The sequence below is a fragment of the Elephas maximus genome, chromosome 12 (genome assembly GCF_024166365.1).
Source record: "Elephas maximus indicus isolate mEleMax1 chromosome 12, mEleMax1 primary haplotype, whole genome shotgun sequence".
In the NCBI taxonomy this organism is placed as follows: domain Eukaryota; kingdom Metazoa; phylum Chordata; class Mammalia; order Proboscidea; family Elephantidae; genus Elephas; species Elephas maximus.
This window is the reverse complement of record NC_064830.1, coordinates 81,808,128-81,828,910: the sequence shown is the minus strand read 5'-3', so window position 1 is coordinate 81,828,910 and position 20,783 is coordinate 81,808,128. Positions and strand designations below refer to the sequence as shown.

At 38.5% G+C, this 20,783-nt stretch overlaps 1 protein-coding gene across 1 annotated transcript in view; it reads right to left on the bottom strand.

Moving 5' to 3' along the window:
* The window catches only part of LOC126087506 (phospholipid-transporting ATPase ABCA3-like), a 249,445-nt gene that overhangs the window by 52,257 nt on the left and 176,405 nt on the right, over positions 1-20,783 (bottom strand). The window contains exons 21-22 of the mRNA XM_049905037.1: positions 13,961-14,176; positions 9,096-9,260 (exon numbers count right to left, since the gene is read on the bottom strand). Coding sequence (XP_049760994.1) covers positions 9,096-9,260; positions 13,961-14,176 — 381 coding nt within the window. The remainder of the gene's footprint in view (positions 1-9,095; positions 9,261-13,960; positions 14,177-20,783) is intronic.

The following is a 20,783-nucleotide window of genomic DNA, read 5'->3' as shown; positions in this document are numbered from 1 at the left end:
GGAGCTGCTTCTGTCCTGAGCTCCCCTAGTGGAGCTGGCAAATAATTGCAAATTTATTCCTTCTCCAAGGCCGGGAGGATGGTTCTAGGTGCTCAACCGGGCCTATCTCAGGCCCAGGGGAATCAACAGCCGCTGAAGCTGGCTTGGGGGGCCTGGGGGGCGGGGGATGGTAAAATATACGCAAGTACTTAGCTTTTGCTGAGAGTGCCATTCTTCTCAGGTTCCAGAGGTGTGAGTAGGTTGTGTGGTTGGTTGCTTCTTCCTGAGGAAACTGCAGCCGGATGCTAGTACCAGCCCACCGCTGCTGCTCTGAGAATGGTGCCTGAGGTCTCCCCGTGATTCAGGTCTGGTAACTCCTCTCCGCTTCTGAACCGTCTCTTCCTCCCCCTGCCCCTCAGTTCATTTTCTAAGCTTGCCTTTGATGTTCAGGGCTCCCAGCTTGCCATAAATATGCTCATTTCACTTGTTTTTTCCAGTGTTTGTTGTAAAGAGGGCTTGCCCAAAGCGTCTGTCTATTCTGCCATCTTGGCTCCCTCTCCTATTAATCTTAAATAACCGCCTTTTAATTTTGTTAATTCTCTGAATTAGTTTTCTATTCTCTATTTCAGGATAGAAAAAGGGCTCTTTCAGAGTGGTTTAACCCAGGTCTAATATTTATTATTGCCTTCCTTTTGTTAGGTTGCTCTTCATTTGTTCTATGTACTTTTGATCCTGGTTTAAAATCAGGAAAGGTGTGCATCAGGGTTGTATTCTTTCACCATACCTATTCAATCTGTATGCTGAGGAAATAATATGAGAACCTGGCCTATTAAGAAGAAGAACGAGGCATCAGGATCAGAGGAAAACTCATTAACAACCTTCATTATGCAGATCACACAATCTTGGCTGCTGAAAGTGAAGAGGACTTGAAGCACTTACTGATGAAGATCAAAGACCATAAAAAAAAAAAATAGTATGGATTATACCTCAACATAAAGCAAGCAAAAATCCTCACAACTGGACTGATAAGCAACACCATGATAAATGGAGAAAAGACTGAGATTGTCAACGATTTCATTTTACTTGGATCCACAATCAACACCCATGGAAGTAGCAGTGAAGAAATCAAAAGATGCATTGCATTGGGCAAATCTGTCGCAAAAGATCTCTTTAAAGTGTTGAAAAGCAAAGATATCACCTTGAGGACTAAGGTGCACCTAACTCAAGCCATGGTGTTTTCAATTGCCTCATGCATGCAAGACCTGGACTATGAATAAGGAAGACTGAAGAATAGACACCTTTAAAATGTGGTGTTTGCAAAGAATATTGAATATACCACAGACTGCCAAAAGAATGAACATATCTGTCTTGGAAGAAGTACAACCAGAATGCTCCTTAGAAGCAAGGATGGTGAGACTATGTCTCACATAATTTGGATATGTTATCAGGCGGGATGAGTCCCTGGAGAAGGACATCATGCTTGGTAAAGTAGAGGCTCAGTGAGAAAGCAGAAGACCCTCAATGAGATGGATTGGCACAATGGCTGCAACAATGTGCTCAAGCATAGCAACAATTGTGAGGATGGTGCAGGACCAGGCAGTGTTTTGTCATGTTGTGCATAGGGCCACTATGAGTCAGAACTGACTCGACAACACCTAACAACAACAAAACAATGAGCCCAGGTGGTGCAGTGGTTAAGACTTAGGGCAGCTAACCAAAACGTGGGGCGGTTTGAATCCACCAGGTGGTCCTTGAAACCCTATGCGGCAGTTCTATTCTGTCCTGTAGGGTTGCTATGAGTCAAAAACAACTTGATGGCAATGGGTTTGGTTTTAGTTTACTTCCATTCAGAGATAATAGTGTCAATTATTTCCTCATATTTTTAAAATACAATTTGACTACAGACATGAGTTTATGTAAAATCTGTTGTTTCCTACAGTTTTGTTTTGAGCTTTATAAAAACACACTCATGCTCTTTCAGGGCTATGCTTTTTTTTTCATTCTTCCTCGCTTCATTCATGTTGTTACCTGAAGCTGAGGTTATTAAATTTTCAATCCTCTATATCTCATCATGTGGGAAAAAAAAAAAAAGGCAAAAAAAGCCTTGTTTACCCATTCTGCTATTGATGGACATATGTGCTGTTTTCAGTTTGTTTTTGCTATTCCAAACATCGCTGAATAAAAATTTATCAAGTGTTTATAAATCGGAGAAGAAATGCTGGTGTGTACATGTTAAACTTTGCTAATGCCAAACTATTTTCCAAAATGGTATTATCAAACTAGTAATAGTATATGAGCATTTTCATTGCTCCAAGTCCCCACTAATGCTTGCTATTATTAGACTTCTTGATTTTTTTTTTTGAGTGTTAAATGTTATTTCATTGTGGTATAAATTTGAAGTTCCCTGATTATTAACGAAGTTTAACAAATCTCCATATAGCCCATCAGTTGGCCATTTATACCTCTTTAATCAGTGAAATTCTTTTTATCTACTTTTCTTTTAGATTTCATGATTTTCCCTGATTACTAATTCTGTATATTTTAGATAGTATGCTTTGTCCATTATATATGTGTTACAAATGTCTTCTGCCAGATTTAGGCTTCTCTTCTCTTCACTTTTAAAATGTCTTTCAATACACAGTTCTTATTTTTAATGCTGTTAAACTTATTAATCTTTTCTTCATGATTTACTGCTTTTTGGGCTCTTTAAGAAAGATTTTCCTTCCCTGAGGTCAGAAAAACATTCTATTTTCTTCTGAAAGTTTTAAAGCTTGCCTTCCCTTTCATCATTTTTATCCATTTGGAAAAAAAAAAGTATGGATACCTTTTTTTTTTTTTATGGAAAACCTACTACTTTAGTTCCACTTATTGAGTAGTCTCTTTCCCCAATGATACACAGCGCAATATCTTTTATATATCAAAGTTCCATATATTCCTTCATGAGTTTCTGGGCTCTCTATTGTATTTCATTGTCCATTGATTTCCATTTCTACATGAGTATACTCTCTATTCTTTTTCATTTTCCATTTATCTCTATAATACCAGCATTACAGTGTCTTTACTATAAAAAAAATAAAACTCTACATTTTCAAATCTTAAGGAATTGAAGCAATACTTGAGAAAACACCTATCTAGAACACAATAAATTCTACTAAACATTTAGAAAAGAGATACATTACATAAACTTTTTCATGGATTCAATTATGTCTCCCCCATAATGTGTGTATCAGTTTGGCTGGGCCATGATTCCCAGTATTGTGTGATTTTCCTGTATGTTGTAAATCCTGCCTCTGTGATGTTATTAATGAGGGAGGATGGGTGGCAGTTGTCTTAGTGAGGCAGGATTCAATCTACAAGATTGGATTGTGTCTTGAGGCAACCTCTTGAGATATAAAAGAAAGAAGTGAGCACAGAGACAGGTGACCTCATACCACCAAGAAAGCAGTGCTGGGAGCAGAGTGTGTCCTTTGGACCAGGAGTACTCACGCAGAGAAGCCTCTAGTCTGGGAGAAGATTGATGAGAAGGCCGACAGAGAGAAGGCCTTCCCCTGGAGCTGACACCCTGAATTTGGACTTTTAGCCTACTTTACTGTGAGAAAACTTCTCTTTGTTAAAGTCATCGACTTGTATTTCTGTTATAGCAGCACTAGACAACTAAGACAAAAAGAGGGAACTCTTCACAATTCATTTTCTGTTGCTAGTATAAACTTCATATACAAACCAAACATCTACTCAAGAAGATGGATATAAAAAAATCTCATAAAAAATGTTAATCAATGGAATAGATAAAATTCACATATGGACTATTGGGTTTATTCTAGGAGTGAAAGGATGGTATAATATTAAAAAAAAATTAATGTAACATTACCACATTGATACATTTAGGGTGAAATTCCATATGATAATCTAACTTGATTCATAAAAAGTATTTCCTAAAAATAAAACACCCATACAGAACAATTCTTATTCTAATAAAGGAAACCTATCAAGAACATAGTAAGAATCACACTTAATAGTGAAATTACTAAATTGTATAGCTAATAAGCTGCAGTGTCAAGATTTAAACTCAGGTCATATGACTCCAAGCCATGCTTTTATTTTGATGCCACACCATCTTTCTATAAAAATAAATATTAAAGTAGCAAGAGACAATGTTTATAGCTATAAAAAAAAGTCAGTAAATATCTCCAAAGTATAGTTTTTAGCTGCCACAACTGTGGTCATAATGCAATAAGACTAAATAAAGCAAAAGTAGGAGTTAATTATACCAAGAAAATCTGAAATTAACAAAATAGAAAATTCAAATTTAAACTAAAATATTAAATTACAAATAAAGTAATTATATATTGCTAAACCTGTGTTGGAGAAAAATATATACCTTCAGAAGATTTTACTCTAAAAGGAAAAAAGATGAATTACATATCAGCTAAAAAAACTAGAAAACTACAAGAAAGCTAAAATTGAAAAAAAGAAGTTTAAAATGAGTAAAAAGGAAGAATAAAACCAGAGGCTGATACTTCTAAATAGTATGTTTTTAGATAGGCCCCTGTAAAGCAATAAAGGTGGTCAAATGGGATGCGGATATTATCAAACAATACCAAAATTTTGCTGAAGATAATTTAAAAATGGCTGCAGTCACACATCAACAGGGCTCTGCCAGAAGTTCAAGCCTGATTCAGAAAAGAATGTGGAATGAGAGACAACACTGCTGATTTCAAATGCATCTTGGCTGAAAACAGAGAATACCAGAAAGACATTTACCTGTGTTTATCAACTACACAAAGGCATTTGACTGTGTGGATCATAAAAAATTATGGGTAACATTATGAAGAATGGGAATCACAGAACAATTTATTGTGCTCATGTGGAACCTGTACATAGATCAAGAGGCAGATGTTCAAACAGAATGCGGGGATAGTGTGTGGTTCCAAACTGACAAAGCTGTGCTACAGAGTTGTATCCTTTCACCTTACTTATTTAATCTATATGGTGAATAAATAATCTAAGAAGCTGGAGTATATGAAGATGAGTGCAGTGTCAGGATTGATGAAAGTCTCATTAACAGTTGTGTTATGCATATAATACAACCTTGCTTGCCAAGCACTTGAAGCACTTACTGATGAAATTCAAAGGCTACAGCCTTCAATATGGATTAAACAAACACCTTCACAACAGTACCAATAAACAGTATCATGCTAAATGATGAAGAAATTGAAGTTGTTAAAAATTCTCTTCTACTTGGATCAACAATTAATGCTCATGGAAGCAGCAGCTGAGAAATCAAAAGATGTACTGCACTGGGAAAATCTGCTTCAAAAGTCTCTTTAAAGTGTTAAAAAACAAAGATGTCACTTTGATGACTAAGGTGCACCTGATTCAAGCCACGGTCTTTTCAATCACCTCATATGCATGTGAAAGCTGGACAAAGAAAAAGGAAGATCTAAGGAGAGCCAGTGTATCTGAATTGAGAGAATAAATCTGTCTCAGAGGAAGTGCAGCCAGACTGCTCCTTAGAAGCAAGGATGGAGAGACTCCACCTTGCTTACTTTGGACGGATCATCAGGAAAGATCAAATGATAAAAAAGAACATCATGTTTGGTAGAGAGTGAAAATGAGGAAAACCCTTCATGAGGTGGACTGACATGGTGGTTGTAATGGTGGGCTCACCAGAACAAAGATTGTGAGGATGCTGCAGGATGGGGTGGTGCTTCATGCAATTATACATAAGGTTGCCATATATGAGATATGTGATTACTTTAGCTTGTAGTTGCAGCTGACTCGATGGCAATTAACAACAATGACAAAAGTCAGTAAGAAAAAAGAAAGAGAAAAATCCTGCAAAATACATTATATTAGGAATGAGACAGTAGATACAATTTATAGTTGTAGAAAAGAATACAATAATTATATTCAATTTTATGACTATGTTTGGAAATCAGAATGAATGATTTTATAAACTATAATACTTATTCTGTGGACTGACCCAAGGAAAGAACAGATTAACAACTGAAGTGGTTACCAGGAAGCTAGCTGAGGAAAAATACAACAAGCTTAGATGACTTTAGAAGCTGAGATCTACCTGTCAAAAGGTAAAATAATCTGTTATTTAAACTTTTCTAAAAGATTCCCAGTTTCAAATAGTTAGCTGAGCACACACATTTACTTCTCCTATTTTGTAAAATCTCTTTGAAATGGCAATAAACTTCCCAATTTAAAAACTTACTACAAGCTAAAGTAATCAACATAGTGAGGCATGGAACAAAATTTACCCGCCAGAAATAAACCCTTATACTTATGGTTGATTCACTGTTAACGAAAGTGCTAAGGCAATTGAGTGGGGGAAATGATATTGTTTTCAACAAGTAGTGCTGGGACAATTGGATGATCATAAACAAAAAGATGAATTTTGACCCTTACTTCACGTCATACACAAAAATCAACTCAAAATAGTACACAGACCTAAATGTAAACTATAAAACTTCTAGAAGAAAACACAGGGGACAATCTTCATGACCTTGGGTTAGGTAAAGTTTCTAGATATAATATAAAAAGCACTATATAAGAAAAATTGATAAATTGGACCTTATCAACATTCAAAATTTTCGTGCTTCAAAGACACCATTAAGATAATAAAAAGACAAGCCATGGCCTGGGAGAAAATATTTGCAAATCGTATGTATGTTAAAGAAACTGTATCCAGAATATATAATGTTAAAATGAAACTAGAAGATTAGCAACCCATTTAATACCTAAGCAAAAGATTGGAATACACATTTAATCAAGGAAGGTACACGAATGGCTAATACACACAAAAAAATATGATCAACAACGTGTTAGTCATTAGGTAAAAATCAACTCATGCTGGTCTCCTGGTTCTTCTGCTGACATTTCTCTGTCATTGGATTTTGCTGTGCTTGCTGCCACTTCTTGCTGTCTCATCCCATCTCCAGTGTTACAGCACTGTCTCCTGGGTCTAGGAGGTTCTCAGCACAGGGATCCTGGGTCCAAAAGACAGGCTCCACTCCTGGTTCTTCTTCTTGATGGTAGTGAGGGTCCCTTCTCGCTCTCTGGGATTGGCTTTCTTTATAGAGGTAGTGGATGGCAAAACTGACCAATCTCCTACAAGGGTCCCATATACCTTATTTACATGGTTCCAGCCCCACAAGGGTTCCATGCACCTTATTTGGACTATTAGCAAGCTGTCCAATCCCCTTGGTGGGCCATATGCACTCCATTTGCATAGTCTCACTTCCATAAGTGTTCCATGCACCTTATTTGAACTGGCAAAAACTGTCCAATCCCCTTGGTGGGCTACAAGCACCTTATTTGCATAGTCCCACCCAATAATTTTTTGGTGATTACAAGACCGTGCATGGCTAGAAGAATCTTATGAAGTAATTCACTGCACCACACCAATGATAATGGATATAATAGAAAAGACAGAAAATAATAAGTGTTATGAAGGATGTGGGGAAACTGGAATCATCATACCTGGCTGGTGGGAATGTAAAGTTGTGCAGCCACTGCACAAATTAAACGCAGAATTACCTTATGACCCAGGAATTCCTAGGTATATATATATATATATATATATATATATATATACTCAAGAGAAATAAAAACATATGTCCTCACAAAAATTTGTACACAAATGTTCATTTCAGCATTATTCATGATAGCCAACAAGTGAAGACAACCTAAATGTCAGCTCATGAATGCATAAAGAAAATGTGGTACATCCATACAATGGGATACTATTCAGCAGGAAAAAAACACAATACTGAGCTATGCTACAACACAGGTGAGTCTCAACAACATCATTGTAAATGAAAGGAGCCACATACAAAAGATCGCATACTGCATGATTCCATTTATATCAAATGTCCAGAAATATCAAATCTATAAAGGCATAGGTATATTAGTGTTTGTCTGGGGCTGTGTGTGGTAATAGGAATTAACTGTTAACAGACATGAGAAATCTTTTTCAGATGATGGAAATATTCTAATACTGGCTTGTGGTACTGATTATACAACTTAATAAATTTGCTAAAAACAATAAATAAAATAAAAACTGATGACTTTCATGGTGTGTAAATAACTCAATAGAGATCCTTTTTAAAAAAACAAGAAAGAAATTTATGATCCAAACATAATGCAAATGACATAATGACATAATTTTTGCCATTCATGGTTTGTAAGAAAATACAATTTATTTGACACTAATAATTATCTTTAAACCTGTACTGGTGTAATGAAATACAGTTACATTTCTTTTTCTGTGGATCCACGAAAGTTATTTGGTTCCACAAAGAATTACGCACACACACACACACACACACACACACTCATACAGTAAATATGTTTGTTATTTCTAAATTTTCAGAATCAACCTTAAGTATGGAATCAGTCTAAAATATAGAACACTAATAGAATGTTAATCTAAAACCCTTATTGTGAACTGGTTGTAATTTCATCTTTAACAGGACTTTATCTGTGGGACACTTACAAACTCAGTGTACCCTGGCAATTTACTTAATCTTCAGTTCGTTGTATGGAGTTCAGCTTCCTCATTTATAAAATCTGGATAATAATATCCTACTTGTGGAGGTGTTGTGAGAACTCAAAATAATGTATGTAAGGCTATTGCACGTCGTAGATGACTGGCCGGTAGTAACTCCTATTTTATTTTCAGGCTTTGTTTTTCCCCTATCCACACCCGCCCCCCACCAAAAAAAATCATACCAATTTCAGTCAAGTTGATTCTGACTCATAGTGATCCTACATGACAGAGCAGAACTGCACTGTAGGGCTTTCAAGGCTATAATCTTTATGGAAGCAGATTGCCAAATCCTTCTCCCACAGAGCGGTTGGTGGGTTAAAACTGACAAACTTCTGGTTAGCAGATGAGTGCTTAACCATTGCGCCACCAGGACTCTTTATTTTTCCCCTAGTCTGTCGAAATAATGTTGGTACTAAAAAACACTCGAAGCACTAAGCCTGACTGTCTCCAGTGGAGGAAGGAGAGATTCATTTTATCTTCCAAGGTCTGAGCTTAAATGTGGAGAGTGTAAAGGAATAGGTTGCTTCCAGAAATTTGGCGAGCCCCAGATACTCACGTGCTTTTTTGCAGTCCAGGAAGCCACTTTGGAATTTCCCGGAACACCGTTTATTCATCTGATAGTTATCGAATAATTTGCTGATACACATTGCAAAGTTGTAACCAGGCAACATCATTAATGTATTAAATATGGTGGTTTTGGCAGAGACAGGCAGGTCACGTGCTGTGATTAAAAAGATGATAGATTAGTTTCAATTATAATAAAACAGTGAACTTCCCCAGAACAACAAACCTCCCAAGATGATGAAGCCATTCTGAAAGAATTACCAATCTAGCAATGATCTTTGAAAAAATACTAGTAATTCGTCACTAAATTTGTTCATCTTTGATAGCTTGTAGCACAGATTTGCCAATTGTTGTTAGGTGCCATCGAGTTGGTTCCAACTCACAGTGACCCTATGTACCACAGAACAAAACACTGCCCAGTCCTGTGCCATGCTCACAATCGTTATGCTTGAGCTCACTGTAGCAGCCACTGTGTCAATCCATCTCGTTGAGGGTCTTCCTCTTTTTCACTGACCCTCTACTTTACCGAGCATGATGTTCTTCTCCAGGGACTGATCCTTCCTGACATGTCCAAAGTACATAAGTTGCTTTAGAGAGAGTTTTAACGACTTTTGGTAACAGTGTTTCCCTAGGCTCTTGTTCTCCTGTAACTTGATACGAACGGGAAACCAGTACCAAACATTTTTCACATTTGTAATCTTGTTTGTACACGTAAGAGAATAAAATTATGATAGGACACGTGGCCTAGGATTCAACAGTGAGATGGAATATAGAAAATTCTGTCTGTTTTTACAGGAGATCCATCTTCAGAGAAGCAAGGTAACTGAAGTTTCTCCAAAAAATGATAGTTTGCAATGCATCTCTATACCAAGACAATTCAGATTACTGGGAGTATAAAGAAAAGACTAGGTTTAAGCATGGAAGTTTTTTGTAAGACCATTTGAGGTAAGAAAGGTGGCCATCCAAGGATAATATAGGATTAGAGAGGTTTTCAAGAGATGAATCAAGTGCTAAAGCCATGGCAATGCTGTCCCTGAGGAGGCCATAGACCAGACCAGACCCACTGCCATGCAGTCAATTCTGACTCATAGTGACCATTATCTTAGTTTAAATGAATAAAAGCTAGTAGCCAGAAGGAAAGACTCTGGGAATTGTTTGGCCATATAAAAAAAATACAGAAAGTGACAAGCACTTGATAGGCTGTAGGCTAAGGTCTTTTGACCTCTCTTTGTGGAGTATATAAATATCTTCTCACCTCGGAAGAGAGAAGGAAGAGTTTTCTGGACAAGAAGGACTAAAATGATGGCTGAGATGACAAGAAGCGAAATAGCTCCTTACAGAAGGGATAGGAGAAAAACTGAAAAAACCTTTGTCTTACAGGTGAGAGTGATACTAAAAATATTTAACTATCATGGCATGAATATCAATCATTCAAAACTAACACTGGCTAAAATAACCCCAAAGCAATTTTATTTCACTGTATTCTGGTTACTGTTGACGTTGTTGAGAAGTCAGTTCTCAATTCAACTGTCATTCCTTTATGGGTAACCTGTCTTTTCTCTCTGGCTGTTTTAAGTTTTCTCTTTACCTTTCAAGTCTTTTAACTTCTCTTTCATAGTTTCTATATATTTATGTCCTAGGCTATATTTTGGTTATGCTATTCAGATTATCTTCTGGATTACTAATTACTAGTTACTAATTCTCTCTTAAATTTTTCCATTGAGTTAATTTCAAACATGTTTGATTTCTGAAACTTCCATTTGTTTTGAAACCCGCTTTTAAAAATGTTTTTTCTTTATTCATATTTCAAGCCTGTTATTTTAAAAACATGTTAAATGCGCTTATTTTATATTCTTCTCTACACACATCCATATCTTAAGTATTTGTAAGTATTATTCTGTAGTTTGTTTTTAAGTTGGCCTTACTTATATAGTGCCTTACTTTATGTATTTTGTGGTTTTAGACTGGAGCTCATGTTCCTAAGAAAATTTTTACATGGGTTTCCCCCAGGAGATATTTGCACTACCAACTACAGACTACTTTAAATTCCCATCTTACGTTTCTTGATTTACACAGGTTTCTTTATATATCTATCTACCTATTGTGTAAATATACCACATAAAGGATATTAACCCACAAGAGGATTGGCATGTGGGTAGAAATTTTCGGAGGATGGTATTTTTCTCCCTTGACCCAGGACTAAATTTGAGGCATTCAAGTTTCCTTGCTATGCTCTTCTATGATATGGGTTTTTTTTTTTTTTTTCTTGCCTCCTTATACTTAGGGTAAAGCCTTTTCTAGTTCTCTGTATATATGGAGGTCTGATATTAGAATCCCTCCCTCTGCCTGATCCTTGGGTTTTTTACGCTTCCCTGTGCCCCATGCAGGAGCCCTGGTGGTGCAGCAGTTAAGAGCTCAGCTGCCAATGGAAAGGTAGGCAGTTTGAATCCTGCAGCTGCTCCTTGGAAACTCTATGGGGCAGCTCTACTCTGGCCTATAGAGTCAGTATGAGTTGGACTCAACAGCAATGAGGTTTTTTGGTTTGGTGTCCCATGCAGCCTACAAAATGGATGGTCATGGTCACCAGGAATCTTGATTTCACTTTGTTAGCTGTTGCGTTCTGAAACTTTTTGCTAGTTCAATAATGCATTTAAAAAGTTAAAAAATATTTTATACAACATATCTTGTTTTTAGTGGGAGGGCAATCCAACATATTCAATCTACCATGCTTCTGGACGTGGAAATCTCCACAGAATTTCTAAGTGCTAACTTTAATTGCTTCTGTGCCACATTTTTTCTATGTTCCCCTTCAGGTCCACCCTCCAGCCTCCTCCATTATGCTCTGCCCTGGCTGGCTTATCTGTATTGACTAAATTAAGGGATTTTTTTTCCCCCTTTCAGGAGGTTTCTTTACTCTTTGGCTTCTCTTTGGGCTAGGGCAATGGGAGCCCTGGACAGAAAGAAGAAGGTTACACTAGTATTTGCAGTTTGTGAAAATTTACTAAGCTGTACGTTTATGGTCTCTTCACTTTTCTTTATGTCCATTATGCTTCAATAAAAAGTAAAAAATAACAAATACATTTTTGAAGAGCTCTGTGTTGACTGTCTTCTGTAGGATGAAAATGATTGTAGGGGATGTTGCAGTGGAATTTGATTCCCTGAAATGAATGGGAATAATGGAATCCCAGAAAGTAGGAGCCAGATGGCAGAACTTAAAAATTAGAGATAAAGTGAGAACTATTTCCATAGTAAGCAACAGGGAAAGAATGGTAATCAGATTGTTTTCAACCACAAGGGAGAAATCAATTTTTTAAATTTGTTACCTCCTGCAGACAAATTATATTATAATCCAACAGGAAAATTAACAGATTTAGGGAACCATAAAACTACACTCCAGGATAAAAGTCTTCATTATGAGAATCTGGCATTCAGAAAACCCACTGTATCTGGGTTTAAGATAAAATAGAATCAAGGCTGTTACTTTATTTTAGCATTCCCCAGGTGGTAGGCAGAGCTCATTCCTCTAGAGTGAGATAATACACCATGGCTAGACAATAAATTGTCTAAAAAATGAGTACAATAATCAAGGTTAAAATTACTAGTCTACTTGTACTTTCTGGTAGGAGAATCTGAAGGACTTTGTAGACCTGTTGCCTACAGGGAGGGAGGACACACTGAGCCTGCTACCAGAAATGACCTTCAATTCTACCTAGGGTGAGGGGAAATAAGTGGATATTGGTGCAGAGTCCAAAGTTCTAACTCACTAGCAGAGGAAATTTTTAGAAAAAAAATACATGTGAGCCAGAATAGATAACATGATCAATTTTGGGGGCAGGCCACTGATAAAATTTATAGATAGTATAAAGGAGATGGACAGAAATATCTTAAACTCAGGGAATGAGCACCAACACCATAACCCCTACTTGTCATTTAGCCTACTATACAGGGGCTCAAGCTTTCTTCGTATAGCATAACACTACGTCTTGAAAAGGCGTGCAAAAGAATATAAAAGCTATGGTTAGTTTTGTGGGAGGCCAGGTCCCAAAGTCAGGGAACGAAGCTGGAAGCCTGTTTTTGCTACTTTAGGCAGGGCTCAGTTGCTTAACAAAGTTCAAACTCACATTTATAGAGATGTTCAAAGAAGGAATGTTCTAAGAACAAACAACAAGAAAACAAACAGATCCTATTTGTGATTATCAGACAATCACCAACTGAGGCGCCCTTTCTTTAAATTTCATAATCAGAGATGGAAGATAGGAGAACCTACTCCAGGAATCCTGCTGAAACCAGGCCTCAAAGGAAGGGAGGCTGACTTAATGGTAATTAAATTAATTGTATAGTCTGTTGTTTCCTTCTGAAAAACATATCACTAGGAGGTTCAATATTATGTGCTTCTTCATTAAATTAGAGAGGAGTCACATTATAGGACCTTCCACTCTGTAGTCTGCTTGCTTTGCTCCAAAGTGCTGTTAAGATGTTAAAATTCAAGGACGTCTTCTTAGGCCAAGTCTCAAGGGGGAAAAAAAAAGCTTTCAAAGGAAATGAATGCCTTGTGCACTTGCGTTATAATCTCTTGCTCTTTTTATATTTTTCTTTAATGAGACTGGACTGCTTCTTCAGCTGGTTTAGCTTTTCTCTCTTCCCGTTTTCCTTACCCTTTATCTCTCTCCTTTTTTCCCTCCCTCAGTTTCTCTCTTTCACATACCCACTCAATAAATATATACTGATTTTCAAAAATCAGTTTTCCATGGATTCCTGAAAATTAACTACTTTGCAATTAATATTCTTAATCCTAAACCCTTTCATTCTCATTTATTGTTTATCCTTGGGAAAGGAAAAATTGTGTGAAGCCCTTACCATACTGCTGTACTACGGTGTGAATGATGATACTGGTAAGAGTTGTCAAGTAGTTAAAAAGAGTGAGCTTGACGAAGGCAACAGTACTACTAGAAAACAGGAAGCTCCCAAGGTACATGAGAGGAACAACACACCAGCCGTATAACATAAATATCATCATTGTGTCCAGAAAGTGGTAATCCACGACAAATGCATCCAATCCGAGGAATTTGAATACTCCCTGAGACAGAGTACAGTGTTAAAAGGAAGGTGAAGGTCACTGTGCAATAAGAAGTCAAGCCAGAACACTTAGAAAACAAGTATAGCCTTTATTAGCGCATGGAGCTATTCATTACTTAATTTTATCCATTAAAAAAAAAACAGCCTTAGATTATGGGCCTGAAGTGAATTACCTCTTTCTCAAAAGAGGGCATTTTAATAAACAGGATAACTATTCTTCCCTTTTCTGTTTTTACTATTTAGTACTTTTTTTTTTTTCCTTCCCATGATCAAAGTCAAAGCAATTATGTCTGCATTAAACCCAACTCTCAATTTTCCCAGAAACAAAATTACCTAGAAGGTAGTCTATTTCTCTAAAAATTTTCCCTCTGGCCGCTAGAGCATTACATAATGTCCCTTGCATCACTCCCCACTTTTAGACTCTTCCTTCTGACTCTAATCTGTCACTCTACCACCCCCACATCCATCTCAGCAACTCAGAGGCCTCCTTTTTCAATTTTTTAAAAAATTCCATTTGAGAATCAGGAAACTCAGTTGCTGTCAAGTCGATTCCAACTCATGACAAGTCCATGTATGTCAGAGTAGAACTACGCTCCATAGGGATTTCAATGGTTGATTTTTCAGAAGCAGATCTCTAAGCCTTCCTTCCGAAGTGCATATGGGTGGACTCGAACTTCCAACCTTTTGCTTTCAGTTAGAAGTCAAGTGTTCTTAACTGTTTGGACCACCTAGGGACTCCCAGAATAAGGTAGGGAAACATAAATTTAGAATGGGCTAGATTGGGAAGAAGGGAACCTCTAGAGCTATTAAAAAAAAAAATTTTCCAGAAATCACAGTCTGGCCAAAGATGGCAAAGTTACCACTTTTGAGCGATATGTAATTATCTAACAGGATCACTTATAAATGGAAATCAGGGTTAAACTAAGAACAGCCCCTATTAGAACCCTAAGAGATTCTTGAAAGTAGTTTATATTCAAGCAGTAGTGTTTTAAGGAAGTGTATGAAGAGAGTCAGCAATTTTATGTGAAAGAGCCTAACAGATATAACTATAATTGGTTTTCCTCCTCCTAGTAAGGAGACTAAAATTCTCAATGAATAAAGAATAACTATAAATAATAAAGGAATTGTGGGTAATCAGGAGCTCCATTGTTTCGAGGCTTACAATGCTTAGGGATGCCCCAAATTAGAACTTCTTTTTTTTTAGTTAAATCTCTACTTGGATAAATCAAAGGAGACACACTGTTGTTAGGTAGGGTATAAGCCAACATGGTAAAATTGTAAATTTTACTCAAATTAATGCAAATAAAAATAGCAAAGTTCTAGGGCTCATTCTAAAGTTTACATGTAAACAAATACACCACGTCAACATAGCCAGGAAATTCTGCAGAAGATTAATGGAGGAGGTGAGGTTGTCCAATTCATAAAGAGGAATTAAAAGTATTATAAAACTACCATAATTAAAACATATGGGTCGTGGCATATTACAGACACATCAATGGAACAGAATAAAGAATAAAAAATATTGTTAATGTAAAACAAAGGCAGCATTTCAGATCAGTGAAAAAGACTGGCTCTTAAAAAAAGGTGTTAGAATAATGGGTTAGCTATTTAGAGGAAAAAAAAGGAGAATCTTTACCTGACTCCTTACCTAAAAATAAGTTTATAAATGAAGGAGAGAAATAGCAAAAGATGAAGCTGGTAAAGTAAGCTATGTCTGATGATACATGGTCTGAAGAGGAGAAGCTCCCTGAAGACTTTCTAGAACTGAACTGCACAATGCTAAGCCAGGAGGCATAGTTCTAATGTGATATTGACTTAGCTGTCCAACTCCTTGGTGAAGTCAGTGATTTTAAATTTACTATAATTATTAATTCTACATACTCTGGAAGGTGGAACTTCAAATGTGTCCTGTAGAATGGTATATCATTTAGGACTCATGAAGATAGACATATATAGGCTGAATGAGGGGGAAGCCTCATTATTCAGCATTGCCTGTAACATGGCTCAGGAGAAGAGTTACTTGTTCAACTTTCCATAGTCTTCATGCATGGACTTACTTATAAGATAAGGATTTGACTTAACACTAAAAATCTCTTGGGGTGGCAGTTAAACAGTAGTTGGGGAGGTAGTTCTTTGGGAAAGGGGTTGTCTCTGACCTATGAGCAGTCAGTAAAATCACCTGCTTGTCAGGTTAACAGGTAGAGAAAAGGGTGAAACAAGAACCCTGGATGTTAGGCAAAATGATGTAATCTTGCCTTTCATCTTAGGCTGGGTTCTCTACAGAATCAAAACCAGTGAAACATCTATACATACATACACAAACATACAGAGAGAGAAAGACAGATTGATTTATATCAAGGAAATGGCTCACGTGGTTGTACAGGCTGGAAAGTCCCAAGTCTGTGGGTCAGGATGGAGGCTTCTCATGATTTACATAGCTACCGGGGCTGGTGAACCCAAGATAGGCAGGTCAAACAAGAGGCCTTTGGCTCACAGGCTGCAGAGGCTGACAAATCCCAAGATCAGCAGGTAAGCTAGCAGGTCACTGGCTCACAGGCTAAGTAGGCTGACAAGGACCAAGATCAGCAGGTAAGGTGCTAGCTCAAGTCCCAAGAGTGAGAGGTCAGATGAAGAGGAACCAGTCGCAGGATCCAGAGCGAGCAGAAGCTCGAGAAGGTTGCCAGAAAGTTCATCTATAGTGGATGTAGGTCACGCTTTCAGTCAAACTCCCTTTCAGCTGACTGGCTACTCACAGCAGATCCCATCATGGTGGTGATCACATTATATTAAATCTCATCATGGAGGTGATTACATCATTATATGACTGCCAAACTACATAGTAACTGTCAAACCACTGAGAATCATGGCCCAGCCAAGCTGACACACAATCTTAATAATCATAGTCCATCCTTTGTCAACTTTGCACCTGTACATATCTCCTTAAACTACACATAATCTCTGAATAAAGACAATTATAAAGTCATACTTGCACCTAACACAATAAAACTAACATGCGTACAACTGAAAGCGCACTAGACCTGTTTATATCTTACATTTTACAAGTGACGAAAACAAAAATATTTGATATAAACATACAAGGAAGAAATACTCGTAACAATTACAGTCCTCAGTTCTGCAGCTGATCACATGGTTGTAACTGCTCTTTAGAACTACCTCCTTCTACTACCTATTCCATATTCCCTTTGTCCTCAGGAAGCACCCCAGCTGGTTGTGATTTCTTACCTGGTGGGGTGACCCAAACCATCATTCCCGAAGGGTCTGGGCCTTTAGTACTCATGTTGGAATCGGGTTGCTATAGTTTCCCACTGACTCTAGTCACAAGGCATGGTAGTTCCAATGGGCGGAACTTCGAGCATTGCACCTGGCTGTTCATTTTGTTTGGAAGGAGAAATGGCCAGATGTGCGACTGTCCTTCAGGGAGGCCCCAAAAAGGGGCTGCAGTGCTGCCGCTGTCCACTTTTGAGTAGTGCCTCCATATCGTACAGAATCATCTGTAAACCAGGCATGAGTTTTCTCTTCCTCGGTCAACTGATCATAAGGAACTCCCCATGAGGCCAGAGGTGCAGACTGGGAGATGGAAGGAATTGTGACAGGAGTGGAGGCCATGTGCATTTGGGCCACTTCCTCATGTAACTTACTTGTGCCTTCAAGTCCTGCTTGGGCCCAATCCCATATATATCACTTTCACTTAATGATGGAGTGTTGCTGTGCATGTTTGACTTCATGGCTCTGTGGGTCAGACAACATCCAGTTCATAGTGGACTGCTCAGGCCACATGATGACTTGGTGGCCCATGGTTAAGCGTTCAGTCTCTACTAAGACCCAGAAACAAGCCAAAAGCTGTTCCTCAAAAGGACGGTAGTTATCTGCAGAGCATAAAAGGGCTTTGCTCCAAAATCCTAAGGGTCTGTGCTGTGATTCAGCAACAGGTGCCTCTCAAATATTTCATACAGCATCTCTGCCACTGACACTTCAAGCGCCGCTGGATCATATGGCCCAAGTGGCACAGCGGCTTGCACAGCAGACTGAACCTCTTGTACAGCATTCTCTTGTTCTGTGTCCTACTTAAAACTAGCAGGTTTTTGAGTCACTTGATTAATAGGCTGGAGTAGCACACCTAAATGACGAATATGTTGCCTCCAAAATCCAAAGAGGCCCACTAGGCATTGTGCCTCCCTTTCAGTTGTGGGAGAGGCCAGATGCAATAACTTATCCTTCATTTTAGAAGGATTATCTTGACATACCCCACACCACCAGACCTCTAGAAATTTCAGTAAGGTGGAAGGTACCTGAATTTTTGTTAATTTTCCATCCTCTAGCATGCAAATGTTTTTACCAGTAAGTCCAGAGTCATTGACACTTCTTCCTTACTAGGTCCAATCAGCATAATTTCATCAATGTAACGGACCAGTGACTTCTTGTATAAGGGAAAGGGGATCAAGGTGCCTGGAGACTAAATTATGACACAAGGCTGGAGAGTTGATATATCCCTAAGGTAGGACACTGAAGGGGTATCGCTGACCTCCCAGCTGAAGACAAACTGCTTCTGGTGGTCCTTTGAAACAGGTATGGAGAAAAAGGCATTAGCCAGATCAACAGCTGCATACCAGGTACCAGGAGATGTATTAATTTGCTCAGGCAATGAAACTACATCTGGAATAGCAGCTACAGTTGGAGTTACCACCTGGTTAAGTTTTTGATAATCCACTGTCATTCTCCAAGACCCACCTGTTTTTTGCACAGGCCAAATAGGTGAGTTGAATGAGGATGTGGTAATCTCTGCAATCCGTCCAGGAATGTGGTACTGACTTTTGTTTACTATTTTCCTATGTAGGGGCAGTTCTAATGGCTCCCATTTGGCTTTTTCTACCATAATAGCTCTTAATCACTTGTCATGGATTCAATGTGGGGTTCCACCAGTTGTTATCTATTCCAATTATGCATTCTGGAACTGGGGAAATCATTACAGGATGGATTTGGGGACCCACTGGATCTACCCTGAGATGGACATGAACTAAGACTCCGTTAATAAACTGACCTCCATACGCCCCCACTCTGACTAGTGGGCCACAGTGATATTTTGGATCTCTTGGAATTAGTGTCATTTCAGAGCCAGTATCCACTAATCCCTGAAATGTTTGATTATTTCCTTGTCCCCAGTGAACAGTCCACTCTTGTAAAAGGCCATAGATCTCTTTGGGGAAGGCTGGGAGAAAGATTAGCAGTATAAATTTTTGGCAGTGTAGTGAGGTCCAGCCTCAGGGGACCTGCCCTCCCCTTCATTCAAGGGGTTGTGCGTCTGTAGACTTGCTCGAGTCTCAGAATGATTGAGGGGCTGTGACTCTCTATTCTGGTGATTCAAGTTAGGCTGCTGCTCATGTGACCTAGAACTCTTCCACTTGTACAGATCAAATAAATATTTAGTAGATCTCCTACTATTTCACTCTTAGGGACACCAGGACTAAGCAGCCAATGCCATACGTCCATAGGAGTCAGACTCTTCTGATTATTGCTTTGGCTCCACTGTCCATTATGGTAACCATGCCCAACTTGTCTTTGTCAATTGAGTGCCACCACTTGGCCCCTACCACCATGGGATCCAATCAGCCCCATTGTAGTTAGGTGTCTTAATTCAGTCAGGGCAGCTCCCACTGTCAAATCTGACTTATATACAATAGCAATCGCAGCAGTCTCCAAGGATGCTTGGATTTGTTCCTCACTGTTGTGGTAAAAGGTGTGTCCTCTGGGCACTGCATGTGTGGGTCTGTGGGTCTAACCTGATAAATCCACTCTAGCATGCCAATTTCCCTAAGCCTTTGGATACTTCCTTGTATAGTATACAAAGGCAGGCCTGGTACTTCAACTTGATTCAGTGTAGGCCACCACATAATCCATGTTTCATGATCCAACCAAATAAACTATTAGATCCTTTCCTAACCTCGCAAGCTGAAACACTGAATGAAGTATATGTGCTTAGTGGGACCATATCAATAAACTCAGACTGATCCATCCTTATGTTCCTTGCATCATTATTATACCCCCTTAATAGCTATTCCCACACATATCCCCCCAGGTTTCTGTTTGTACATATTAGAAAAGTCAAGTAGTTCTTTTGGAGTGTAGTGTATCTCCTCCTGGGTCACACTTTTACTGTGCCTTTTGGGGCTCGCTGAGACTTAAGTCTAGCTATATGTCAAGAAGCCAAAATGTGTGGTGGGGATGTGTTTTGAGAACATTCAACATTGTCTTGAAAGGCATCTGCCTCAGGTGACACCTCAGGCAATGACTCAAAGGCTCTTCATACACAGCTGGGTTAATCTCATCATATGCGGGTGGAGGAGTTAATGGTTTCATTGGGGAGGGTGGCTTAGCAAACAATGATGGAGTAATGTCTTCAGATGGGAGTGAGAGGGCTTGTTCTATTGGCAAGAACAATTCAACGGAATTTAGGGGCTCAGTGTCCCCAGATGCCTACTTATCTGTTCATATGTCACCAACCCAAGTAGTAGGATCCCATTTCTTCCCAATCAATGCCCTCACTTTAACTTCAGAAACCACTCAAGATTGGGAATTAGGCATTGTA